Genomic DNA, 27,634 nt, shown 5'->3' with positions numbered 1-27,634 from the left:
TAAGTATTCATTGGTGAAGAGATGAGTTGCAGAGGACTAGATTTTTAAAAAATGTGGTGGAAGTGATAGGCCAACTGCATTACTGAAAAGATCAGCAAATCAGGTCAAAAGCAAACAGAGCTGCAAACACATAGATTAAGAAATATTTGCACACACGCCAATTAATGACAGTGTATTTGACCTCTGCATTTAACCTTTCCTTTACACCCCAGTAGTCAATCAGTCAATCTTTATTTATATAGTGTCTGTTGCAATCAAAATTGTCTCTAGGAGATTTACAGAATCCCAGGGCCTGACCCCCAACAAGCAACAGTGGCAAGGAAGAACTCCCCTTTAACAGGAAGAAACCTTGAGCAGGACCAGGCTCATGTAGGGGGACCCTCCTGCTGATGGGGGGCTGGATAGAAAGAGAGGAGAAGGGGGAGGACAGGTAGAGAGAATAGGCAGAGATCATGCAAATACATTAATTATATTAATTATAGTAAACTGCAGGTAGAGTTGAGTGGGTCCACGGGGTCAGAGGTCAGTAGGTCAGCGTACAGCTATAAAGGTGGCGATACCTTGATGGATAGAGAGAGAGGGGAGAGGAGAGGAGGGGAGAGGAGAGGAGAATTGTTTTTAGATAGATTTATGTTAAAATTCAAAATGTCAGAAAAAAATCAGAAAATAACAATTCCAATTGATTTGATTCTGACAGTAGTAACCAATAACTGGGACAGCGTATTGCATCCATACTTATTACGCGTGTTATCAGGTTAAGATAACCAGTAGTTGTAGTTTATCCTTAAAATCTATTTTTAATATAAACACGAGTTTTTCGATCGCCGCACCCATTCTCGATTCCTCACACTTTATTGGGTAAATCCCCTCTATAGCTCCAATTTCATTGGCTCCATAGCGTCAACACGCAGTGTGTTTGTCTTTTCCAGGTGTATCAATTTACACGTAGTCAGGTCAAGATTTACCGGAAGCTGAAAGATGAACCTGGAAAGGAAATCGTCTGGTGAAACCCAACCAGCTTATTTACCATTATTGTGAAAAGCCGCAACCGGATATTGTGTGGGCAGTGACGCCGCGTGACGTCTTCCTGGTTGATGTGGACAGGGAAGAGCTGTTGGGTGAGGTCTAGGGTTGTTGCCAAATAAATAAAGATGGAAACTGGAAATCTTTGGTGAGAATTGCCGTAGGATTTATCGGGATTGTTACGCACCCGAAAGCTAATAATTCCAATTTAGGAGTGGAATTATACAAAGTTTCTTCAATGTTTCTTGAACCGTTAGCTCACTATAGAGTGCTAGCTGCTAACTAGTCGGTAGTGCTACGTGCCAGTGCAGTGCACCTGTCACCGGCTTTCTTTGTCTTTCTTACTTTTGTAGCTTTTGTGCTTATTGTATATTTAAACCAGTTGAGGTGAGAATAAACGTGAGTAACGTATTGTCTGCATTAGTCTAATGTAAAAGTATCTGAAACCGAACTGCGCTACGAAAGCCGGACAAAGAAGATGGACTGACGTGAACTCACAATGGCCAGAAATGAGACCTGATATAAACTCTTCAAGCGTCCCACTGGATAGTTGCAAACTAATATAACAAACCTGTCCTGAAAATAATCTTATTTATGGCTTCCTCGAAAACAAAAGTTGGATTCAACATGGAGACAAACCCCGTGAAAGAGAATAAAAGCAGCGCCGGTAGTTCGGCTGGAGAGAGCTCACCACCGCCAAACGTCCGGATCTACTGTCTCGATGACCTGGACACCATCGCTACAGTCGGTGAGTCCCTAACGAGACCGATCTGGCAAGTTAGACACATGCTTTCACATTCAATATATCCATTTGCTTTACTTTAGCCACTTCTTCAAGTCTCTGGCAAATAATTGCAGCGAATTACATTGAATCTGTGACGCAAACTACTCAATCCGATCATGAGTATTAGCATTATAGTTCTGTCTTTCCTCTTGGTTCTTTTAGTAACAGGGGTGATTATTATTTCTTATCCCTCTGCAACTTTGTTTTATTTGTATGTAATCACAGAAGAATTGTACATGTAAACATTTAGCATCTGGTTGGCTGTTGAAAAAGACCATCAGATAAGTATCTAAAGCAACTTATAAAGTAGGGCATCATGGCAAATAAAAGCATTTGGCATGAGTTGATATTGAGATAAGTGGGATCATTCTGTTCTACTTGGAAATGACTCAAATGTCCTGCAGCAGAAACAAAAACATCTGTACTCATGTCAAGATATGCTGTTTATCTCTTTATCTCTGTCCCCTTGGGAACTTGTACTTAAATCCTTACGAAAAGACATGTTGAACATCATATTATCCTCTAATATGGTTAGTGGGACACAACCTGATCAGTCTATTCCAACATTGTCTTATGTTAAAGTCATTAATAGGATCAGCTACCACATACTGCAATTCTTTATTATCAGCCTCATTCAGGGCCACATATGGGGGGGTTGTTTAATATTTTCCTTCAGTAATTTATATGTATTATTGATGTTTATGATCAGTATATCAGCTGTCACACCCACACACAGTGTGGCAACGTCTTTATATGACCATATTCTTCTAAGAAGAAGTGAAGATAAAGTGACTGCTGTGAAATCTTTGATATTACACCCATGATCTGTTTGATGAGGAGCCCTTAAGATTCTTAAGTCTTACATCTGTGTCTTCCATTTTGTTTATCACTGTTTACTGACATATGATTAATGTTTGCTCCATCCAACGTATGCATCATGCCAATGTCACAGGGTTGTTGGGAGAGGGGTCATTTTGGTCTCGCACGTTGCACACAGTACTATTTGGTCCATCTTGGAACGGACTTCTTCAAACAGAAATGTTAAATATGAGTTATCTTGTATAAAGCTAACTCTCAGAAAGTCTGCAGCATCATTTTTATGATAAGAGGACTTGTTTTCCTGTGACATCACATCAAGGAAAATAAGAATCTCTAGGTGAAGGAAAATTTAAAGAATGCTGTCAAAAATTGTAGTCGGAGAGGATGTAGATGGATTTTAAACAATAACCGGGGACGGACAGGTTAGCTTTACATGTCAGCCTTAAAGTCGGACCCTTCTGTATAATCCTAATCCTAAAATTTGGGATACATTTACTACTTCACGAGCTGATCAGTCCGCTACAGCGCTGTGGTGCTGAGTTGCTACCACAAATGTTGCAGATGGACCATAAAAGGCCAGATGGTGCTGTAAATAATATGAAAACTTTACTTAGTGAAGTGCCTGTATCATCTAATAAACCTTTTTATCCATCATTAGAGTTTTATTTTGCCGGCAGATGCGACATAAATTGTGACATTCTAGATGACGTTTTTGTGCAGTGCATCTTCATGAATGATATCAGCCCCATAAGATGCATTAGGTTGCATGCAGGCAGCAAGGCGGCAAAGATGGAGAGCTTATGGGCCATCAGAGACATGTGCAGCAGGGAACAACATTCATACTGCGCTACTGGGGAAAAGCTTCCAGCTTATGAGCTCTGCATAAAAATCCAATTTCCTGAGACATTTTGTTGATGAGAGGATTTGCTCCCTAAAACAAATCAAGTAAAGCTCTTTATCGGCCTGCTGCTGTTTAATTGTCATTGACATCGTGAGGAAACTCTTGCTCAATTAGAATTATCTGGCCTGGTCACTTGAGTCTATATGAGCTGGGCAGGATCACAATTCCCATCAGAGCAAATGACTTCAACACAGTCCGATTCCCAACATCATACTTTGGGATTTGTTGGAGTGAAGTGGTTTTGTTGCCCCTAGAACTTGCTCTCTGCAGTGCAACCTGAGCATTATGACATGTACAGTGCATTTATTTCCCTAAGTACCAGGCTACAGCAGGTGGAGAGAGGGGTGACCCAGTTTCAGGAAACATCAGCCGCAGTTGCTGAACTGAGCTGGTCATTTCCAGCTTTGGTCCCCTTGTCGCTGCTTGGTTGCTGATAATGACTCGGGCAGAACATACCAAAGTGACAGCCTTTTGATTTATGACATCAGCAGGTTTGTAAAAAAAGAAGTAGTGTGTGCTCCATCCTTCCTCGGGTGTGTGTTCAGTGCTCACAGAGTGCAACTTCATGCAGCCAAGGCGGCTGATTAGCAGCAAGGTGTAATATTATGGCCAAACATTGTGCAGAAAATCAGCACACAGGCTTTGGATTATTCATTCTTTGTCCCAAATTGTTAGTTTTTGACTTCTCACGTGGTTGGATTTACGGCACTTACATGATATTTGTTTTTTTCATCACTGGATGATACTTAATCTATTTGTATAGACGTTTGACTAACTGGCACATCAGTAAATTCAGGTATTTCTGATTGGTAATGAGATGTGTAGAGTTAAAATGATCTCCTCTCACATTGACTTGAATATTTTAACGAATAAATGAGCCAAAAAGTGATCAAAGCACTCTAAAGGTTTTGTGGTTTCTGCTCCCCAGCACCTCCTACTATTGCACTGGGTTTTAATAGAGATTGAGATACTGAGATTGTGTGGAACCCGATGGGTTCACCACATCAGCGGATTTACACCCGCGTCTATCTGGTGTTGAACGGTTTTGGCAGTGTTTAATCGAAATGACGTGTTGCAGTACAAAGCCGAGCAGGTGTGACTTCTTTCTTAAACACGTGAAATATTTGTGCACACCAGCCAAATGTGTGTTAATGTTGTATCGGCCTGTTGATCCAGTTGTATTCTGGATGTTGTGGGTGGAAATGATTGGGTGTTTTGGTGTGTCCAAGAACTCCAAATGATCCTTTGGAAGAAGCACGCTGCAGAAATGTCCGTGATTTTTTACCGCTGCTGTCCTGAATCTAAAATCAGAGGTGCGTCTTACGGTTGATTTCAGTTTGAAAGAAACAAATATTGTCCATTAAAATGATCAGAGGTGATTTCTAGCCAGAATAGTTAGTTTCTAAATGGAAAGGAACAATTGTGAAGATGCTTTAGGTTAAAAGTTCTGCAGCATGAGCTTATTTTGACATTACAAGTAAGAATATAAGGGGAAAAAGATGGGTCCAAAGATAGAAAATGAGTTAGAAATTGAGTTTGAATGATTATTATCAATCCAGGATTTTTATAAAAGTATGGCAAGACTTTTAAGGACTGGAGTATTAAGTTAATTATTTTAATTAACTCATACTACCGTTCTCATACTACCAATTTCATTCCTATAATGTGGCACTTACACTAATTTATCGAATATGGCAAATCAAATTAGGATGTATGATCCTAAAAGTTTCATAGACAGTAACATTTATTTAGTGAATTTCATGCTAGTGACACATTTGACTATTAACCATGAAATAACCAAATATAAACGGCATTTTCTGTTTCTGAAACAAATATAATGTTCACATTTATGTATGGATGGCTTCAAATCTGTGGCAGTAGCATTTGTAGCGTTAGGAGTTTGGGGTTTTTTTTTGCTTGAAAGATGTGTGTTCACCTGCACATAGCAACTCAGTAAGATGACCCGTGTTTCACTCCCTTAATGTGTTGTGCAGTTGTTGTTTATTTAGACAAATTTGACAGTGTTTAGGTAAACGTGTACTGTAGTTTCAAGTATTAGTATGGCATTTCTGTACTGCAGTTTGTTCTCATCTCATACAGCAATATACTGCCTTGTAAACCTTTATTGGTTTGATAAATTAACCCTTTTTTACTACTGATCTTTTTCACATTTATGGTTCCGGTGAAATGGCTCTAACCTTTACTGGATTTATGGCGGTACGTAGTGCTATATGTGTGTATACATATTGATTTATATTCATATGCATGTGTGTATGTGTGTAATAGGTGGCTGCAGTGGTTTATAGTGGCTATTATTGTCTGTAGTCATCGATTGTCTACCTCTACGCTCAGGGCAGAAAGAAAAACATCCTAAAAGCTCCTCATGTGTATGAAGGAACCATCAGCATCAAGCTCAGGACAGTGTGAGGTCACAGAGACTGAAGGCATCTGGCCTCAGAACAACTGTAAACTTAAGCAGATGTCCAATAACTGGTACTTAAACCCCTATGGCAATATGCGGTCGCCCAAAATCCACGAAAAACATCATAAAAAATGTACTTATTTAAGTCTCAGCTGTGACTGGAAAATATACCAAGTGTTGGTAAACCATTACATTTCACATTAGTTTTAAACTGCCTTTAAATATTTAAGTGCGGGTCCCATTAGATGACTTCTACTGAGACAACACTTTTTAGAATCCCCTGTGATCTGCTGCGGTGAGGTAATGAAGGAGTTTATGCTTTTGTCCCCGTGGGTCTCAAAATTGGAAAAAATAATCTCATATTATTGCTACATGTATCCACGCTGCTCCTGGTTTAATAAACCTGGATGCACTTGAAAACACATAGCATTTCTTTTCACGTGCAAAGGGACCAGAGGAGGTTAGCAGAAAAGTATAGAACGGCCGACTGTGCAGAACTGTCCAATAAAAGGATTTCAGAAGCTATAAACAGGATTATTGGCCCAAAAAATGTGACAGTGCAGAATAAATGATACCAAGAGCAGAAACATTTTAGAGCACTTTTTATTTCCAGGCAACGAACTTTAGGAGAATAAAGTTGTGGCTTCTATCCATGTACTGTGTATAATTATACCACTGTAATGCACATTATATACAATCACACATTAATTTAACCCTCAAATAAGTTCAAAATGATCTGCAAGCCTCTACAGACTAGTTGATTGACAGGTTTTTACAAGGTTTTTTTTGCTAATGAAATGGTGTAGCTTTGTCTGCGAGTAAAGAGACCAGAAACCTTTTTGTGATATTATAATTTTATAATGTCTTTTAACCAGTGACCTCAGATAGAAATGATTATTGATATAGTGGTGCATCGAGCAGTGCTGCTTTATTTGACTGATATTAGGGGAACTAGAGGAAGAGAAACTGCATCAGCACCTGAGGCGTTCAGAAAGTGTCATCACATACAGTATGTCCAATTATTGTCTAGAAGGAATCCAGGTCTCATCAGTTTCAGGTCAGACAGTCATTCTGAAGGACCGAGGGTTTTCTTCATGCTGAATACAGGTCAAGTTAGGAGAGATCAAGAATCTTGTAAAGGTGAAGTTGTGCATATATGTCCCTGCTGCTGGGTTGATATCTTTCTGCAGCCCTGTCCAGCTCTTCATATATCACCAGATAGGAGTAGTGAGAAGATGACAGAAACTAATTCTCAGTTGTTTGTGCGTCCCAATGCAGCAGATTCAGACCATATTTCTAGATTTTATGTTTTATTTGCTTTCAGGAGACTACCACGGTTCTTATTAAGAAGCTCTGAAAATAAAAATGTGTATTATAAATTGAATAGGAAAAGCTCAAACATCTTATCATAAGTTGAGTAAGCAAAATTTGATTTTGAGGCATTATTTCCTAGCTTATATCTTGTGATTTCCATTTCCAAACGTTTGTTTAATTTGAATTAGTAGCCAGTTGAATATATTTAAAATTGACAACACATAAATGTTAAGATAAACTAAATGCGTGTTCATCTGCCAATAAAGTTTTTCTCTCTACAAATTCAGTTGTTTTAATTTTGGAAGGGTATAAGGGAAAGATTCTCATCTGAATGCAAGAATTAATGTTTAATTCCAGTCACTTGCTCATCATTTGCTATAAAATACTTCCACCCTTGCTCACCTCTGTCTCACCCACTTTAGGAACTGGAACTTTTGGCCGAGTCTTTCTAGTTAAGGACAAGAAGACACGCACTTTCTACGCCCTAAAACAGATGAAAATCCCTGACGTCATCCGGCTGAAACAGGAGCAGCACGTCCACAATGAGAAGGAGGTGCTGACGGAGGTTACACACCCCTTCATTATCCGACTGTGAGTCCCGCCCCCCATTTTTTACCCACAGTGAATGGAGAGCAGGGAAAAAGGGTCCAGGGAGATGATTTTGTTCAGTTTTTGTCACACTGTTCATTATGACACTTGGATTTTGTTTCACCTTGCACATATTTACTGCATTAGCCTGTAAGACAGGTTTTGATCTGGCTGAGATGGTGGATGTGGTTAAGGAAACATGCTGGATCTTGTCGATGTATTTCAGCATCACTAAACGCCAGCAGAAGCTCTAAGATGTCTTTACTTGTCCAGTTGGAAGAGATCTGTTCGCGTTCGTGTCAACTTGTTGTCAATTCAACAAGGCTTGCAGGGAATAAATGAAAAATAATACATCAAATTGTGATGCATTCAGTGAGTACATGCACTGAAAGGTCTTTAATTTTAGAGAAAGGTGACTGATTAGGGCAACATTAAAAGTGAATGCTTTGTGGCAAGTAAGCTCTAATCAATGCACCGTAGAAAATCCTTGAAAATGCATTTCACATTTCTGAAGACACAGACATTGAATATACACTAATAAAATTAAATTACCGTATTTTCACGACCATAAGGCGCATTGTATTAAAAGGCACAGTCTCAGTTATGGGTGCTATTTCTGTATTTAAAACATACATAAGGCGCACCGTATTATTAGGCGCATGCTAAAACATACAGTAAAAAATGACAACGGAAGTAAAACAGTGAGTTTCAACACATTTATTGAACAAAATATTCATTCTTCCGCCACAAAACCATCAAAGTTTTCATCTTCTGTATCTGAATTAAACAGCTGCACGATTTCAATGTCCAACATCCCAAATTCCTCTTCTTAATCATCTGAATCGGACTCACCGACCGGTTCCGGTTCAGCGTTGATTTTGTGAAAGCTCTTCCAATACATGAAGACGGTATCATAGCCCATGCGTCTACAATCCACCCGCATATGGTGGCATAACTTGCCTGCCGCTGCCCCATAGTCTTTGTGAAGGAGTGTTCGCCTTCTGTCACCCAGCGCTCTGTCCGTTTCCGTGGCAGCCGAGAACGACGGTGAACGACGACTTCTCGTGCCCCGTTGTGCGTATCGCCACCGTGCCGGTCCCTTTTTCTCCACTTTGTGGGTCAAAGGGATGTTAAAAGCCCGAGGGATCTCATCCATGTTGGTGATGTGGCTGGGCGCGGTTATCTTGTCGCGGCAGTAGGTGCAGAAGATGGCCGCCCTCTCCTGGTTAGGGTTAGGGTTAGGGAAGATGGCCACCCTCTCCTGGTTAGTGTTAGGGTTAGGGAAGATGGCCACCCTCTCCTGGTTAGTGTTAGGGTTAGGGAAGATGGCCACCCTCTCCTGGTTAGTGTTAGGGTTAGGGAAGATGGCCACCCTCTCCTGGTTAGTGTTAGGATTAGGGAAGATGGCCACCCTCTCCTGGTTAGTGTTAGGGTTAGGGAAGATGGCCACCCTCTCCTGGTTAGTCTTAGGGTTAGGGAAGATGGCCACCCTCTCCTGGATAGGGTTAGGGTTAGGGAAGATGGCCACCCTCACCTGGTTAGTGTTAGGGTTAGGGAAGATGGCCACCCTCTCCTGGATAGGGTTAGGAAAGATGGTCACCCTCTCCTGGATAGGGTTAGGAAAGATGGCCACCCTCTCCTGGTTAGTGTTAGGGTTAGGGAAGATGGCCACCCTCTCCTGGTTAGGGTTAGGGCTAGGGAAGATGGCCACCCTCTCCTGGATAGGGTTAGGGTTAGGGTTAGGGAAGATGGCCACCCTCTCCTGGATAGGGTTAGGAAAGATGGCCACCCTCTTCTGGATAGGGTTAGGAAAGATGGCCGCCCTCTCCTGGTTAGGGTTAGGGTTAGGGAAGATGGCCGCCCTCTCCCGGTTAGGGTTAGGGTTAATCCTGGTAATCCGCAGGCAGCCGCTGTGCAACAGTTGTCCTTGCGCGTATGGAGAGATGCCGCCTCCTCATAAAGCGAAAACACTAAGATTGCTCGATTGCCATTTTCAGCCGCATATTCGATGGCCTGCAGTTTAAAGTAAGCCTCATTCATACGCGTCTCGCTTGACCAGCGCCATTTTAGGGGATCCTTACGTGTAGGTGTGCCGCTAATCGATTGGTGGAGCGTTTACCGTAGTGCACCTACCAAAGGTGCACAGCAGATTTTGGAACTCAGTCCACACACAAGGCGCTCCATATTATAAGGCGCACCGTCGATTTTTGAGAAAATCTCAGTGTTTTAGGTGCGCCTTATAGTCGTGAAAATACGGTAAATGAAAGTATTAACCTTATTAGTAATTACTCAGTGACAAATCCATATCTATGAAATATATCTACGAAATAGATATGGATTAACGCTAACTGGGAGCACATCCTGGATGTCGAGTACATGGTTGTGTACAGAATGGTATGCTAAACAACTATGACTGTTGTCCAAGGTTTGAGAAAAGAGGAAAGGCTTTAAATAGAACTTTGGAAATAAAGTCACAGTGTAGTAGCAAGTCAATAATCATCTCTGTGGCCAGCAGCCAACACTTATGGAAAATGGAGGAGCCTTCTCCATCTTCATCAGTGACAGCGCTCTCGTTTTTATCCCTGTGAAAAGCTCCCAACTGATATAGCTGTCACACCCTGCTCTAAACCACACTGGGGGACAAAAACGTCTGCGACTGACGCTGCCATCGATTTAATCTTATTTCCTCAACTCGACAGACACCACAGTCCTGCCACACTTTTGCTCTAAAAAGGACACATTGGTTTGTGCGGTGACATTCCTAAAATACTTGACTGATTAAATCCCGTTTTGTGCTGTCATTTCTCAGGTTCTGGACCCACCACGATGAGCGCTTTCTGTACATGCTGATGGACTTTGTTCCAGGCGGGGAGCTCTTCAGCTACTTGCGTAGCCGTGGGCGCTTCAGCAATGCCACGGGCCTCTTCTATACCTCTGAGATCGTGTGCGCAATAGAGTACCTCCACTCCAAAGAAATCGTTTACCGCGATCTGAAGCCAGAGAACATCCTGTTAGACAGCGAAGGACACATCCGCCTGACCGATTTTGGCTTTGCTAAGAAGCTGTCTGACAGGTATGATTGATCGCTGAAATCAGTGTTGATCAGCGCTGATCTCAAACGATATCGCAACACAAAGGATTTCACAGTGTTGTGGTGAAAGGCTTTATTGTTTTTAAGAAACTTCAAGAATTTTAACTACACTTCTCTAAGGTTTACTATTTTTACAGTATTTATAGACTGGATTATGGTTGTTGCATTAAATCTACTGTCTGATTTGAATTATGGTAATGCAGGAAACAGGTTTCATAGGCCCGGTGTGGCTCTGCAGTAATGCTAATGAGTTGCTGTTTACCAAGAACATTAAAGACGATGATTGATTGGCTGTATGGGGTCAGAAAGGTCAGATCATTCTTAACAAGCATGGCTGAAAACAGATGGACAGTTTGATTTTAATAGACCTGAGATATACATGTTCTAAATTTTAAGGAGAAGGTATAAGAGATCTTTTTGTACTTCATTAGCAGGTGGTAACTTGTTTGTTTATAGAGAATGGTAAGCATATTCTGCTCTACATTTTTTCTGAAAAAAAAACTGCATAACTATGTGGTTACACAGTTGGCAGAAAGACTGTAATGGCAGCATTCTGTTTTAACTAATGAGGCTGGACCTCATTAGCTTGCTGTCATAACATTTATGTCATTTAGTAAAATGAGAATTTATTTAGTCGTGAGACTAATGTGTGAATAACCAGCATGTTATATTCAGCTGATATGTCTGGTCAAAAGGGACTGTTTCTTTTTTTTTTTATATAAAGGGAGACTTTTATATGCATCAGTGCTCTTTTCTTGATATTCAGTATTTCCTGCTGTGTGTGGGTAGTTACATTAGAGGATTTTGTGCTCTCAGTTCCCGGTGTGATGCTGGATTGATCGCCAATGGGAAGGGAATACTGTCAACGCACTACTACTTATTAAAGCCTGTACTCAAGCTTACCGAATCATTCATCGGTAGGCTGCAAATTTATTGGAGGTTCCTGTTTAGAGTTAACAGTAGAAAATTAAAATCTTTGAAAGGCTGTGATTTTGCAAAGAATGTGCCCGAGTTAGCGGCAGAAAGAGTTAAGTGATTGCTAATTGCAATAGCAATTGTATTATGCACAATATTTCCTTTTGTATTTGTATTCTAAAAACCTCGTTGCTGAGGTGTCTCGCATATAAAGAGGTTTTTGGACTGATTAGTATGTGTTTCAAATGAGTTTGTCCCATCGCCTCACAGCAAGCTATTCAGACATGATTAGTGAAGTAGACATGTGGGTGCACAGAAAATACAAATCTAAGAATAGAAAAAAGGTGAATCCATCCATCCCATATCTCGTTTGTGTTCTTCAGAAAATGGTTTTATATGTGGAAAATGAGCAAAACTCCTTGTGGTCCCATTGAAGGCCAGACTTCCCCAATTGATTTCTTTTAGTCTGCATCAGATATACAGTGGAGATGGCCTCGCCGTGACCTCCATAAAGGTAAAACTGCGCCATAGGGTAAAAGTGATGACTGTGAGTCACACTTACTGCAGCATTTTTTACCCTTGTGGCTGTGTAACCCCACTGCCATGTAAAGGTAATGGAGTAAGATTATGTTTTTCACCGGACTGAGAGCCAGACAGATGGGGAGGAGATACCTCTCTGATGTACAGCTGAGTCACTTATATCAACGTTGCGAAGCAGAATTGCCTGGGATAGGATGATGACTGCCTCATTGCCAGACCACTCTTGCACTTTTTTCCTGGTCAGACCATGATGGAGCGTCGTCACAGCTCTGGCGTCCTGCTGCTGCAACAGTGCCCCCCGCTGGCCAAGCGACTCATAAACATACTTATAATGGCATGATGACACTGCGACACAAAGAGCAACATGTGTCCTCTTTTGCACGGGCCAAAACCCGTCCACTATACCCATATTAATAGCCTTCTCACTCTCCACCCAGGCTGAAATAATTTCCATATAAATGACTGTTTCTATGGCAACTGCCCAAAAGAGGTCATTACCTAGGCAGTAATAGTGACAATGGCAATCTGGCACTGGGCTGAGTGCTCTTCATCAGAGGACTTCATGGCTGACGCAGAGATCGCTGTGCATGGTTTTCAATCCACTGTGTAAAGATGTAAACAACAGATGGCAGGGCTTTGCTTGTTATATGGAAAACTGTTGCAGGATACCCGCTTTAATACTAAATTGATACCGGACCAACAGGCTTTGGATGTTTTCTTTGGAATGTGTTTAAACTGTAAGATTTTATTACCTTAATGTCTTATTACCTGGCCACTTTTTATTGATACCATCTTGGTTGGCTCCTAGTATAATGAGTCTTTGTTAATCGAATACTCAGACAGATGGCCAGTAACAAACCCACCTTCATATTCACTAAATATTTAATGGCAAGGGTACATTTCATTAAATAGCTCTTTGTGTCTGAAGTACTGTCATGGACACAACAGCTGATATTTGATTTAGAACAGGGTTTTTAATTTGGAGGGAGAGTGATGTGACCCCCTCCAATCCAAGGGAAGATCAGAAAGCCTTCGTGCGTAGTGACAGCTCTGGTGTCTTTGGGCCTGATTAACTAAGATGTCTGATAAGGAGTGCTCAATTGTGTGCTCATGGTAAAAGTTTGCATGCTTGGTTTCCATGAGTTTCGTGGGAGATCTGCAATAAATTGCGATGGAGCGATTTGCACCTGGCCTTCCAAACGACTATATTTAGACGGAATAACAACCACCACCATCCTCACTGCACACCGTTAGTAGATCAGCTTCCACATTTCATTGTGAGTGATGTCAAGATTGCACACGGATTAGTACATGCAAACCTTTGGTACATCAGGCCCTTACAATGTTTAACCCCCTTTCACTTAACTAACTTGCCTTATTGCTAAGACAGCTGTTCGCTCAAAGTCAAAAATTATACCCCCCCCCCGCCCATTCTCTTTGTTCACGACTAAAAGACTGTATATGAAGAATGTGTTCCCACCTGCTAAGATTAACCAGATTCTTCAGGTTGTGCTTTTCTTACTCTCTGTCTGACTAGAACCTGGACTTTGTGTGGAACCCCCGAGTACTTGGCACCTGAAGTCATCCAGAGCAAAGGCCATGGTCGAGCAGTGGACTGGTGGGCTCTGGGCATCCTCATCTTTGAAATGCTTGCTGGGTAAGAGTCCATAAATCTCCTTGCGTTTCTACTAAACCGAACACAAGAGGGTGCTCTCTCCATTAGAGTAATAGAGGTAGAGTTGCAGCTTCAAGAAGCTTAAAGGCTTTCCATATTTGTCATGCCTTTATGAGTTATAGCGATATCTACAGAATGTTCTAACCTTAGGTATAGAAAAAAATGTGTTTGTAAAGCATGACCGTGAATGTCATAGCAACTGTATCATATGAGCACCTTCACACAGCTGATCATTGTGTGTGTGTGTGACAGAGATGAAGGTCACAGCATTAAAAATAGGAGCCTGTATATGAGACAAAGGTATTACTCAGGTCATCAAACTGCTTTTATTGTCACAGTCAGGAAATATTCTTCATTTTGTGATTATAGGATTCGTAAAAGCCAGAAAAACACTTAATTGGGGATACTTACTGAATGGGAGCAGTGCTACTAATCCCATTTAAACTATGGTTTACTCTACACTCTCAGTCAGCTTTTGTGATTTGTTGTATATCTCTGCCATTGGGTTATATTCTGATACCTGGAGCCCTTAAATTCTCTGTAAACCCGAGAAAATTGATTTGGTTAAACGCAACTGTTTAATTTAAACACAACAAAGGTTAATTTAATTTATCCAACCTGTATGATCCAGACACTCTTGTCTGTCCCCTTGTCAGAAAACAAAGTGACTTTGTTATCTGTTATCTCTCAGTGGTCTGTGTTCAGATTTGCAGATCCTGCAAGATATTGAATGTATCACTATATCTGGGGAGCTACGTTGGTCCTTAAAATGTCTAAAAAACCATCTGTAATATTCAGAATCATTATTGAACGGTTTATGATATTCAGTGAGGGACGTGATTTACATGCTAATGACACTAACTATCAGTTGTTTCAAAGCTGGAGAGCTTTGTGTTTTGCTTCATTCACCTCGGTCTTTTCATTTACACAGTAGTAGTAGGAGTAGGAGTAGTAGTAGTAGTAGGAGTAGTAGTAGTAGGAGTAGGAGTAGGATTAAGATACCAGCAGAAATGTCCAGAGAGAAGAAATATCCATAGAGAAGGGGCTAGAATGTTACCACGAGAAATGACTTTGTCTCACACCAGAATGAAGCCGTTCATCCGATGTTGTGATCCATAGAGCTGCATCTGAGAACCCAGCGGTGACAGATCCTGTACTGGAATAAAACACAAGTTGAAAAAACATTTACTGGTGGGTCAAGGTCCCCAAGCTACAGAGAGAGGCAAGAGTGCAGATGCAAAAACTGGTCTTTCTTTCATAATCCTGTCTTCAGGGCCAGATTTCATCTGAACGGAAACCAATCATCTAGTGTGTGTTTGCAGTTGTACATGTGCTTGTGAGTATGAAGGCAGACTCCAATCACACCAAAATCCAGCCTCATTTACCTTTACCTGATGGTGTTTTGTCACCTCCTGGCCTGAGAGGATGGCTTCTGGTCAGTTTTATATTAATTATTCTAAAGAGCTTCAAAAAGGTCCTTAATGCGAGGACAAAACTCACTTTGAAATTCTCATTAATGCACATCTATTCCCAGACTGTATTTTCTGCATTAATGGCATAAAAATGGATTTGACCCCTTTTTCCATCCAGAACATCTTGTTTTCCTCCATCCAGTTTTTGCCAATGTAGTTGAGTGACACACTTTCCTGGATTATCTATCACTTAGGATGCCTGCTTCCACAATAAATTGCCCCAAAAACAGAAGCAATAATTTAAAAGTATTATTCCTGTGTACAGGTAATATTTTATTTTCTGTATCCCCGTCAGTTATCCAGCTAAGCTTTTTTTTTCCAATAGAATTTTTATTTCAAATTAATTTCATATTTCACATCAGTACCATTTATCATTAAAAGCTGATGAATAATTAGAGATGTAAAGTCTCCCTAGAAGACAAAAGTTCTAGTTTCTTTAAAAGACTTATTCGAGCTGTAATCTTAACTTCTGAGCTACTGGCATGTAAAACACAGCAAAACTCTGAATTAAGAGTGATGATAAGAAGAAATAACCAATTATGCAGTATAGTAAATAAATAAATAAATAAAAAACATGCAGAAAATAATAGGGCACAAGCATCCCAGAGTTACCAAAACTCCATGCTAATGCACAGATATTTTATTGGATTAACAAAAGAACCAGTGTAATTTTTGTGTTGTTTTTAGAAACATTTCCATAAAGCCTGTAGGGAAAGTCAGATTTTTGTGTTTTTTATGCTAAAATATCTTAAATTTTGTATTTAAAGAAATCATTTGAGGCAAAAATCTGTAGGGGCCAGAGCTGAGAAGCTGAGGGTTCTCAATTCCAGCCCTGGTTAGGAAAAAGCATGGGAAGTGTTCAGGTAGTAGTGGAGGTGCCAGGACACCCTCACAGCACCACCAAGGTCCCTTTGAGCATGGCACCGAAACCTCAAATGCTCACATAGAACCCTGCAATGAAGTAGCGTCTCATTCAAGGGTGTACCCTGGGATGGCATCCAGCACCCTCCCTGTGACTCTGAAAGGAATAAAGTGGTCCAGCAGAAAGGAAAAAAAGACATTTGTACTTGTAAAGGAACCATACGAGACTGGCACAAAACCTTTTTAGCACTAGCACTCATATGTAGCTAGAGATTAAGCCAGACAGGATCTTTTTCTACTGACCATCATTTTGAAAAATGAAAACAACAAAACGTATGAGTGGGATGTGCTCTCAGATGCCTCCGCTCCCACAGTCCTCTCACTCTGGATAGCCTCATTGGAAATTGGCACGACAAACTGGTGCAATGAACCGCCAGTCTCCTCTGCGGGTTGTGTTTAGAGGCTACTCTCATTATGTAATTTGTGGGTAATAACTTGTCCACACCAGAGCCGAGGGGAGAACAGGAGAGCTAGGAAAGCATTTAGCACAAGTCCTGTGGGTGGTAGAAATGCTAACACAACAACAACGGCTGCTCTGTCTCCAGCAGAAAGTGATCGTATTTCATCTTCCTCTTCCTCCAGACCCATCTTCTCTTTATATGTCAACCTGCTGCTTTTAGTTTAAAAAAAAAAACGCATCTAGAAAAATGTGTCGAAGATCTTAGCTGTCCTTTCTGCTGGTTTGCAGAATCCAAAACTGCCTTAGCTCACTCCAACCATGTGCCGCAGCATAAGCCTGCTGCAATTGACGTTTTCTTTCTCCACAGGTACCCACCCTTCTTTGATGACAATCCGTTCGGCATCTATCAGAAAATCCTCGCTGGAAAGCTAGAATTCCCTCGCCATCTGGATTTCTATGTCAAGTAAGCTCCTGACACCAGGCTAGAGGCTTAATTAGACCCAGCATCCTTCTGTGTTTGTGTCACACATTCATTTTTAATATCTCTAATTGTCATGCATAATTCACTCATCAATGGCAACCGCACTATTTATCCCTCTTCCATTGAGCACACTTCACACTGCTGTGCAGCGGCTTTATTTTTCTGTTTACAGCATTGCTGAAGAAAAGACAAAAATGTACATTTCAGTCGATATCTATCATCTTCCTGTTTCTCTGTCAGGCTCTGTCCATCCGTTTATCCAGCCTTTCAAGATTAAACATGAACACCTCATTCTCTGTCGCTGGACTTACTAACGCTAGCAACATTTCATGCTCAATTAAGCACAATACATCAAACAATTGGGTGGGCTACATTAGTCCTTGTGGGGAGCTCAAAGTGTCGTGGCATCCCTTTAAGTTGAGGACAATGAGCTCCCTGGAGCAAAAGAGAGCCCTGAGGTTGACCTACACTTGCTAATGATCCACGCAGCTGATTTGGCATGGTTCTCTGACCGTTTAAGCTGCCCATTAGAGCAGCTGAAGAGTGCAGGAATGTGCCAGATTACAGGCTCCGCGCAATCTGGGCGTGGGGCCGGGTGCATAGACTTGCTCTTTACTGACACTGTACTTCTGGAATGAATAGACACACACGCACACACACACACACACACACACACACACACACACACACACACACACACACACACTGCCTGCTCTGATAATTCAGTACCCTGCGGCTAAACACCTTTGAACCGTCCATCTCACAGCCTGCAGACAGAAGAACTTTGTAAATGTCCTTGTGTCTCCAGGCTGTTTTGGATGTTACAGCTTACACATTACCTCAAAGTATGCGTGGTGCAGCCTCACATTACCTAAATCTCCTACTCGGAAAAACTTGGAAAGGTGTCTCTCCTGAGAGTGACTGTAAAACTTTGCATTTACCCGCATATCAGATGAATGGGATCGTAATTAAAAATGGTTATGGCTATATGTTGCTTTAGCTCTTTAAAATGTATTATTATAATGTGAAAATGTGATCTAGTACAGGCTCATCACCTCTGAGTCATATCCTCCTTGCAAAGCAGCAGAGATTAGAATATTTCTCCCGTGTATCATTTCAGAGACCTTAACTTCAGCATTAAAGGCGGAGATATCGCTGACTTGACAACATTTAGCAGCTGTATTCCTGAGCCCATCAGCAGCTTTTCACGTGTGCAATTCAATACTCTGAGACTATCCGCAGCTCTTGCCTTTCACCGGGACCTTTGGAAAGCCTTTCCCTTATAGGATAGCGCAAATGTGTTTGTTGCCTGAAATGAGAGGTTGTCAAGGAGACACAGCTCGGTCTACCTGCAGTAATGATTCGGTTGTCATTTTTGCCTGGTTCTGGATGACGTTTGCACTTTTTTTCCCCTCTCCTGTTTAGAAACATGCTGTAATGCTGTGGATTTACTGACTGTTTCCGTTTCTCTCCCCCAGAGACCTCATCAAAAAATTCCTGGTCATTGACCGGGCCAGGCGTCTTGGCAACATGAAGGTGAGTTGATTTCCTGTCTGACCCAGATGGCAGCTTCCCATATTTCATCCCTTTCGTTGGTAGTCGGTTATCAGAGGGGCTGAAGGTCCACATGGTTCCAATCAGTCGTCTGCTGAAATTTATGGAGGGCTCGTTTGGACTTTTTCCACAATCGGCAGGATGGACGATTGCATGTGGGCGCGTTTATTTGGTTCGTGTCTGACTAAATCTCTAAATATTGTAGGACCTAGTTGGATGCAGCACAAGGACTTTTCTCAGCAACACAAAATTGTGTTTATGACATCAATAGTTGTCTCAACTCTTGAAAGAACAGTTTTCACTTTGAAATAGTTTCTTTTTTTTTAAATCAATTCTGTTGATGAGAATTTACTGAAATACCCTCTTGTAGTTTTACTCAAAGTTAAGGGGGTTCGCTGTCCTTCAGCTTGAATTTTTTATCCGTCAAATAATACGATCATTTGAATCTTCCATTTTAGTGAAACCATCAATGCAGCAGCCAGATATTCTGCCCTTAGCTGTGCAAATGAGAATTAGATCAATATTAAAGGCTCCAGAGAACCACAACAAGAACAAATCTGAACTTTAACCTTGAAGATGGGCTCTGCAGAATTCCACCGATACCTGTCTCATAAGTCATCCAGATCACAAGGTCAAAGTTTCTCATTTCTGGTCCAAGAACTTAATCAGAGGAGCCCTGGAAGGTTCATCACACTTACAGGAATACATCCGCTTTCTGGGAAAACAGCCTCTGGACTGATGAATAACGAGTACGTCATGAGTGAGCATCACAGAGGTGTTTTTAGATGTTTGACAGGATTAAAACAGAAACTAGAGAGGCAACATAACGGAAGTTTCCATCATTCCCTCCGAAGTGAGCGCTGCTGATCGCAGTTCAGGTCGGAGATTTGGAGGCTTTTAGTTAAAAGAGCAATAAAAGAAGCAGCCGTCTGCTCTCAATAAAACAAATGCTCTCTAAGTCCGCTGATTAACTTCACATAATCTCACACAAGATAATATTGATCTGCTCGCTGCCAATATTCCAGGCACATCACACTGATCTTACCCCAGCCTGGGTGTTCTTTTACTCGCATTAACTGTGAGTGAAGTCCAGTAATATTCACATCATAAGTGTTGTTGAATATCTCAGATAATCTTTTCAAACAGGCAGAAGCTGAAAGGTGCTGTTTTGAGGTCTCGCTGCCTGTGTCGATATCTGGTTGATGCCACTGCAACAGGAAGTTGCCAAACCACTTCATCTCCTACCTTCTGGCCTGTTTACATGACCGTAAAAACCCAGTGACTGGGAGTAATGGGATAGTTGGAATGATCAGTTGTAACGGTTCTTTTGTGCACATAGGGATGTTTTATTTTTAAATCATGGAGTCTTGTTATTGAACATGGTGAGAGCATTAGCTAAGCTAAGCATTAGCCGTACTAATGCAGGAGTTAAACGTTTATGCAAAATAGGCTTCATGTCTTCTTTAGTCCTCTTTTTCTGAGAGGGCTCCCATATTTAGGATTAACAGCAGTCTTAAGGTGATTCAGGAGGTTTCTGAGAAACACTCAGTGAGGAGGGGACAGAAAATGAGATCTTAGTGGGGAGGTGAGGTTGACCCTGTTTACCGGTATGATAGTCTTCTAAAAGCTGCGATTAGTTACAAAACCAAATGCTCCTAGTAATGAGTGGACAGTAAAAATAACCAATGATAGAACTTTAAACTTTATTAGGACATGTATGATCATGAAAATATTAATGATGTCATTAATGGTGGTGATGAAACTCAGCAAAAAATTGTTTTACAGCTTTAAATGGTTTGAATGCATCTCATTAACGATCTCATTATTGATTTTCCTATTATGTTTACTCACTATGCTGGTAATCTTTCTACTTAATCTTTTTGATATTACCGGTGCACACACTGTTAAACACTGTCCTCTCTGTACAAAGCACTTTATTTTAGCAGAACAACCAAAGAAAAAGAAAGAAATGTGGAAATTTACCCTCCACAAGTAAACTGGGTCCCATGATCACGGCACAAGGGGGAAGGCAGACTTGGAGCTCGTTATCGGACAAATCAATGTGTCCTTAACACACAAGCGAAGGTTCCTGCTCCATTCCAAAGCAGGATATACTGCACATGTATCTGCAATTGTTACATATTAGATATATGCTCTATAGTTGTACAGATGCATATGTATATATCATTTAGTTATATGGATATTGGAGGGAGTGTTGTAAATATATCACCTTCAATAATGGGAGAACTTCTCTGTCTGTTAAAGCCACTGTTGGGCTCCTCACTCTTAAGTTTTATACCTTAGGAGCGCTCTTAGCTTTGTGAATAACCTTTATTTTACAGAGGGAAAGATTTGTTACTGGTAACTACCGGTAAGCTACTTTTAGATTTAGGATTGCGAAATGCCCAGATTTTTACAGCCGTCAAAATGAACCCAGTGAGTTGACTATGAAACTTCAGTCAACTGTAACATCGCTGGGTCCGTTTTCAGATTCAGCTTCTTTTTTTTTAAATTGCTGCACTTCACTTTCAGAACGGAGCAGATGATGTGAAGAAGCATCGGTGGTTCAAGACGATCGACTGGGATGCAGTTCCACTTAGAAAACTGAAGGTGAGCGCTACGTTCTTTTTGGAATCTAGTTCCAAAAATCCAGGGAAACTGACATAGAACTGCTTTGTTCTGGTGTTTCTGCAGCCTCCCATAATTCCTAAAGTCTCCCATGAGGGCGACACCTCCAACTTTGATGTTTACCCGGAGGAAGACTGGAAGAAGGCCCCTCCTGTGTCTCACAAGGACCTGGAGATCTTTGAGAACTTCTGATTTTACACTTTACTGACATGCTGAGAGTTGGTTATTGTAAAGATCCTGATCCAGCTTTGAAAAATGGCAATTTTTTTTCTTAATTTATCAACCCGGGGGAGTCTCAGATTATGTCGTAACGAGCTCCCTAAATATCAATACTGTGACACGATAGATGATACATCTTATATGGTACATGATGTATCATATCGCAGAATCCTTTGCTTTTTATATTTTTATTTATGACTTCAGTCAGCCCTGTTCAAAGTTTTTAATCAGTTTTTTTCCTGAGCCTTCATATGCAAAAAAAAGACTGTTACTTTCTAAGTATATATAAGACGATATCGAGGTTCTTTTTGTATTCTGTTGATTTTCTATCTCTTTTTTAAAAGTCATGTTTAATGTGGCTCCTGTGCAGTTTAGGCTCTTGACTCTGTATGTTGCCGTGAATTAGACACTTTAAAAAGCACTGGTGAAAAAGGTGCCTTACATCACAGTTTGAGCGGTACAATTTAGCACCCGATCACCTTTTTATTCTCCTTCTGCTTGGCTAAGAAACGCTCCAAAAACCAGATCAGGACATCCCACCTTGCTCAGGTGGAGGTGCGGCCTGTTGGTGCTCTAAACGCGATTGTATAGTTGTGCCGCTATCGGGACTTCGCCACTTCAGTTGTCATTTTCACTTGTATCGTCGTCTTCACGTGTCTTACGTCAAAGTGGTCAGTATTTAATTTGTCAAGCAACAAGTTTACAGTCGATATTCATGAGCCAAGCTCATGAAACATCCACTATCTTCAGTAATATCTCTATTCTGCAGCTTTCTGATATTATTTAAAATTGTTTTCACGCGTTTGCATTTTTCTGTGATGTGTTTGTGGTTTTGGAAATATCCCCTACACCACTGATGTTGCTCCTTAATGACATGACCACTATTGCTTTTACACTAGGATGAGTTTTATCCATTAGTTATTTTAAAGGAGGAAATTGTCCAATTTTGAGCTTCTTCCTCTCCCCAAATTCTGGCATTATATAAACCAAAACTAATTTATAATAAAGATAATCCTTTTTAAATAAGAGTTAGCTCAGTAGCCCTTATTTAAGTTAACTTTTAGCTTCAAATCCGACACTATTGCATCTTTCTTCCCTTTATTGCATTAGTTTTAGTTAAGGTTTGGTGCAGACCTGATGGTTGTGACAGGAAAATGGAATATCTACATTCAATATATGTAATAGTTTTGCATTATTATTCCACGCATTCTTGTGAAGGAATATTTCCATACAAGCAAAGAGATGTTTTGTACAAGGCTGCTGATGTTTTAGCAATGCTCGGACCCAGTCCACAGTCAGTGTTTGCATGAAACACGGAGATACTTGAAGCTCAGAAACGCAGTTCATTGTGGGCAGTGCGAGTAAATATTATATATCTGACAGCATGTTAGCTAGATGGCTAAATTAAACCAATGGTTTTTTTGTAATGGCTCCAACATGAATTGTTCGATGCGTAGGCTGAGCTTTACGCCATGGACCATATTCACATTTCATGTTGTAATGCTTTGAAAAATGATCAGGTGTTAAAATAGTCTAGCTTTGTTTTTTTTTTTTTTTTTTTTTTTTTTTTTTTTAATGTGATCACTGACTACTCTTACCTGATAACCACTATCGGGAGCCACCACATGTTCATGTCAGATGTTTTCTGAAGATGACCCATAAGAATTAAGCTTAAGATGTGATACGACGTGTCTCTGGAGTCTTCTTCAGTTGATTTAATAATCAGTGAATATCTAAGAATTTGCTCCATACTCCATATTTTAAAGTCTAATATTGATTATAATGTGCACAATGTGAATATGGTCTATAGTGTTGAACGGAAGGTTCCTACCTGACATGCCTGTGTTCTCCAGTTGTCACCTTCAGCATCCATGAAAAGCACCAACAGAATCCCCCCATTTTCCCTCAGAGTGTTTCATATCGACTGGTTTCACTGTTTTGAAATGACACTGAGTTTAGTGTGAATCTGTGTGTTGTTGCCCGACTGTACAGGAGTAAACTCTTGAAACACCGAAGCAGGTTCCTGTGTCTTCTCTCAGTCAAAGAACATTTGTAGAGCCAGGAGTGCATTTTGCTGCTTTATATCGCATTGCTCATTTTTATTTTTTCACTTTCTAATGAAATTAGAAGCTAATTACGGTGGTGTGTGATGGATATACTGTGTCTCACGCTATTCTGTCCAACAACAGTATAGATTTCATGAGAGACAACCACAAGGCTCTGGCCAGCGCATGCTCGTCCCTAGTGCACCTGTAATGTGCCAGCATGAGCGATAATGGAGAAAAAAAAGAGCATAGGGTATCAGGGAGAAGGAGGGGTGTACGTGTGGGGGGGTTGGGTAATTAGCAAAATTACTTTTGCTCATATATCTTAAAAGGAGATCATGTTTACAAGATAGCATTTTAGTGGTTACACCAGCTTCTAATATTTGGGGGAAATTTGTAATTTCCTCATCCTAAAAACTAAAATCTGATTATGGAGATATTGAAAAACTGCCATTTGCTGGATTTTGTAGTTTTTTTCAACTTTGCAAACCTTTGCCTTTAACTTAATAAGCAGAAACCTTCCTGTTATTACTTGTACCCAGAGTTACAGCACATTTTTGTGCCTGATAAACATCCGGAACAGTTAGAAATGGAAGATACGCCTCCATCTCTTCTCCTGTACATCCTGCCGCTTGCACTGCTGTTGAGGATCATCACCAGCCTGCCGTTGTTAAAAATACAGATTTCATATGAATAAAAATGGAAATGTGACATTTTGGAAATGAGATGTCAGGTTTTTGTTAGAGAATACTTAACTCCTCCCAGCTCAGCACTGGGTCTAGATCCTCCCTGTTTGCCCAGACATGGAGCTTGTTTCTTTCCTTTGATTTGACAGTGAATCTGAATAAAAGCAGGCAAATATAGATTGATTGGAATGTGTTCCACTAAAGTGAGAGACTGGTGCACTGATTAAAAATCTCTAATTCACAAGTTCTCATTTTCAGTTTCAATGGACATAAACCTGAAAACATCCCCTTACACATTTTTAAATGTCCAAAGTGTCCTGAGATCAATATCAGCCAAGGCAAAACACTCACACCTTCAACAAGTCTGACTCCTGGCTTCTTTTTAAGATGACTAAGCACACAGAGTCTCCATTTACTTTACAAGCACCTCATTTTTAATCTGACCGCAGATTGTTTTTGCCTGTGGGAGATGGGAAATGGTGAGCAATCATCAACTGGTCGCATTTGGGCAGATTCCTTGGCAGCAGCAGTAGGAGACGCCATCTGGGCCGCAGTATAACCTCATCTTACTTAATCTAGATAGCGTATGGTTAATCTTAAAAAGGCAAGATTGCCTTCACAATGGCAACAACAGGTTTCCTCCGTGACCATCGGCACGAGGAAACCTCTGACCTGATTTTTTTGTTTTTCACTATTCCCTTGTGTTTTCCACTCAGCTGTCATTAGCTGCCTTTAATCACCACTTTATTCAGGTTTTTATATGGATCACAGTTGCTTTCATTTCCTCCACCTCCGCAGCCCAGAGGAAGGTGTGCGGGGCTCCACGCAGGCTTGTTTACAGAGGAAAAGTGAGTCATGTTTTGTCTGGAGTCTCGCTCCAGATGATGACAGTCGGATCAGCGGAGCTGCAGAGCCCTAATGAAAGCCTTATGAGAGGCTCTCAAGGTGAATTTGGCGGCGTGACAGCAGAGGCGGCGGCGATGCTTGAAGATGTTTCCCAGAAGGCCCGCAGGCAGGAAACGTTCAAACGACACCAAAAGGCCAATCCTAGGAAGCATTTTCATTCTGCCTTAATAATGAGGTTTTATGGTTTTAAGTGTTTTAAAGTGTGTAAAGTTTAATTTGAAACATTTGGCGATTTGTCTGGGTGGCACAGTGGTACCTGGGTTAGCCCAGGAAGGTTCTGGATTCAATTTCACCTTTCTTTGTGTGTTTTCATCTTATCCACTGACTAAAACATCCACTTTAGGTTGACTGAAAACTCTTTAGTGCCTCTTCATGTGTGCGTTTCACCTGGTTGTATCCCAGCCTCTCACCTGGCGACCCTGGTAAGAATAAATGCTGCTTCGCTGAAAGTGGATGTGTGGAGGTACAGCAGAGAAGACATTCTCTGACATCTCTGGACAGTTTAACTTTTATTTTTCTTGACTGCTAGACCCCTTCTAGCATCATGGAGAAAGCAGGGTACACCTTTGAAGAATAGCCAGCTGCTTTCAGGGCCCTCCATTTGGGGTTGTGTCTTTAGCTTTATTCATATTACAACCACATTTATTCATCAACAAAAGCTGACAGGCTGTTCTTAGGCAGAATGTTCCCCTGACAAGGTGCCTGAGAAGAATATGGAGCCCTGAAGCTTCAAAACAAAATTATAGGTAAACATCAATTCAAGGCTCCGAAACCATATTTGTACGTGCATTTAGAATCAATTTCAACCAAAGGCTTAAATCAGAGCTCTGTGTGTGTGTGTGTGTGTGTGTGTGGGTGCGTGTGTGTGAGGCCCTAAGTTCAAAAAAGAAAAACAATCCCCTTTTGCATCAATGCAAAGACAAGAGAACAACACTGATAATGTAACTCCAAAAACAAAAGAACTGTTTTCTTTCAGAATTTCTGGTTTACAGGTTTCCGTGTGTCCTGAAGCTATTTTTTTTTGCTTTGCTTTTAAAAAGGGCTCCTTTTAAAAACGCTACTCAACAAAAGTCTTGTGTACCGTGTTCTTCTTTTTAGCTTCTGAAAAGGTAACCGTTGCTTGATTGTTATTTACGTATTAGCAGTTGGAATCCTCGGGGTATTGATTGTGACGTAACTGATGTCGTTTTATGTCGCCGCCTCTGTCAAAGCGGGGCTTACTCTTCTGTGTTGACGGTGTTCATCTGTGTCTGAGACAGCATTTAATCCAGGATTTAAAGTATTCCAGTGCCAGAGTGCTAAACAAACTTGTTTCCCTGTGAGCGTTCCTTTTGATAGCGTAAACAATACATTAGCTTCCATGTTGCTCCAAAGTGTCTTTTGTGTTGTCATCCAGGGGAACCCCCACCTGGCTAAACGGCAGGGTGTTCGGGTCAATGTTCCCTGTGATGTGACTAATAACAGGTCAGCACCGAGGTCATTGCAGGTCACCCAATTTACGAGAGTAAGCGCGTAAAATCCCCAAATACGCCGAATTATAAAACCCTGGCTTTATTTAAAGCTTACACAGTTTCCTCAGGACCTTCTCTTGCTTCGGCTGGTCTTGAATCCAGTCCGATAGAAGCTGGCGTGGAATTTAGCCTTAATTTCACTGAGTGGGTTGGAATGCTTTTTAGTGCCCTGCTAAATAGTGGCTGTAAGCATCTTTGAAACACGCAAGGACCCCCTGATGGGCCTAAACGAATCCCTTTAATCTGAGGGGAAGAGGCGTTTCAACAAAGCGTGCCTCACGGAACGTGGGCAGGCAAGTAATCACCGCCGACACCCTTCAGTCACACATGGCTTTACCACCCCTCCCTCGGTCCTTTCTGTCCAGCTCCATCTTCAGCTGGTCAGAAATCACAACATTTTACTTCAAGAACAATTTGTAAAATGAGGACTTTTTCCTGGTTAATGCTGGACAGAATATGCTAATCTGGACTAAAGTGTCAAATTTTCTTCATTTTCTCACACTGGATTTGTGTAAACAGAAATCTGGTTTAGATCTGAGCAGCCAGATTAAGATTCAAACTTCCCCCCAAAATAACCCAGTCCCAATCTTCCTGCCCCCCCCCCCCTCCTGCCCCCCCCCCCCAATAATAATACTATAATAATTATTGTTGTTGTTATTGTTGTTATAATTATAATATACACACATCACATTATGAAGGAATTGCTTTTTTGATATTTAAAATGCCATTTTTTAAGGAT

At 41.0% G+C, this 27,634-nt stretch overlaps 1 protein-coding gene across 2 annotated transcripts; it reads left to right on the top strand.

The window, feature by feature from the left end:
* The first annotated feature begins 1,054 nt into the window (after nt 1-1,054).
* prkx (protein kinase X-linked) lies at nt 1,055-23,762 on the top strand. Of its 2 annotated transcripts, XM_057027141.1 has the most exons (9): nt 1,055-1,171; nt 1,640-1,771; nt 7,686-7,854; nt 10,661-10,924; nt 13,935-14,054; nt 17,233-17,328; nt 18,825-18,882; nt 21,433-21,510; nt 21,595-23,762. In XM_057027141.1, the coding sequence occupies exons 2-9, from the start codon at nt 1,651-1,653 to the stop codon at nt 21,718-21,720; spliced, it is 1,032 nt and encodes a 343-aa protein (XP_056883121.1). In that variant the 5' UTR covers nt 1,055-1,171; nt 1,640-1,650; the 3' UTR covers nt 21,721-23,762. The 2 variants fall into 2 exon arrangements, with proteins under 2 accessions (XP_056883121.1, XP_056883120.1); XM_057027140.1 differs by having other exon boundaries at nt 1,080-1,771.
* The last annotated feature ends 3,872 nt before the right edge of the window (nt 23,763-27,634 follow it).

Source organism: Takifugu flavidus, chromosome 3, assembly GCF_003711565.1.
Source record: "Takifugu flavidus isolate HTHZ2018 chromosome 3, ASM371156v2, whole genome shotgun sequence".
Lineage (NCBI taxonomy): Eukaryota > Metazoa > Chordata > Actinopteri > Tetraodontiformes > Tetraodontidae > Takifugu > Takifugu flavidus.
The sequence above is the reverse complement of the archived record's forward strand: the minus strand, read 5'-3'. Positions and strand labels throughout refer to the sequence as shown.

Excerpts from the sequence above, each read along its gene's own strand:
- prkx (XM_057027140.1), top strand. The coding sequence starts at position 1,618 with ATGGCTTCCTCGAAAACAAAAGTTGGATTCAACATGGAGACAAACCCC. Across the intron at positions 14,055-17,232 it reads ATCTTTGAAATGCTTGCTGG|GTACCCACCCTTCTTTGATG; the intron begins GTAAGAGTCCAT and ends CTTTCTCCACAG. Across the intron at positions 17,329-18,824 it reads CATCTGGATTTCTATGTCAA|AGACCTCATCAAAAAATTCC; the intron begins GTAAGCTCCTGA and ends TCTCTCCCCCAG.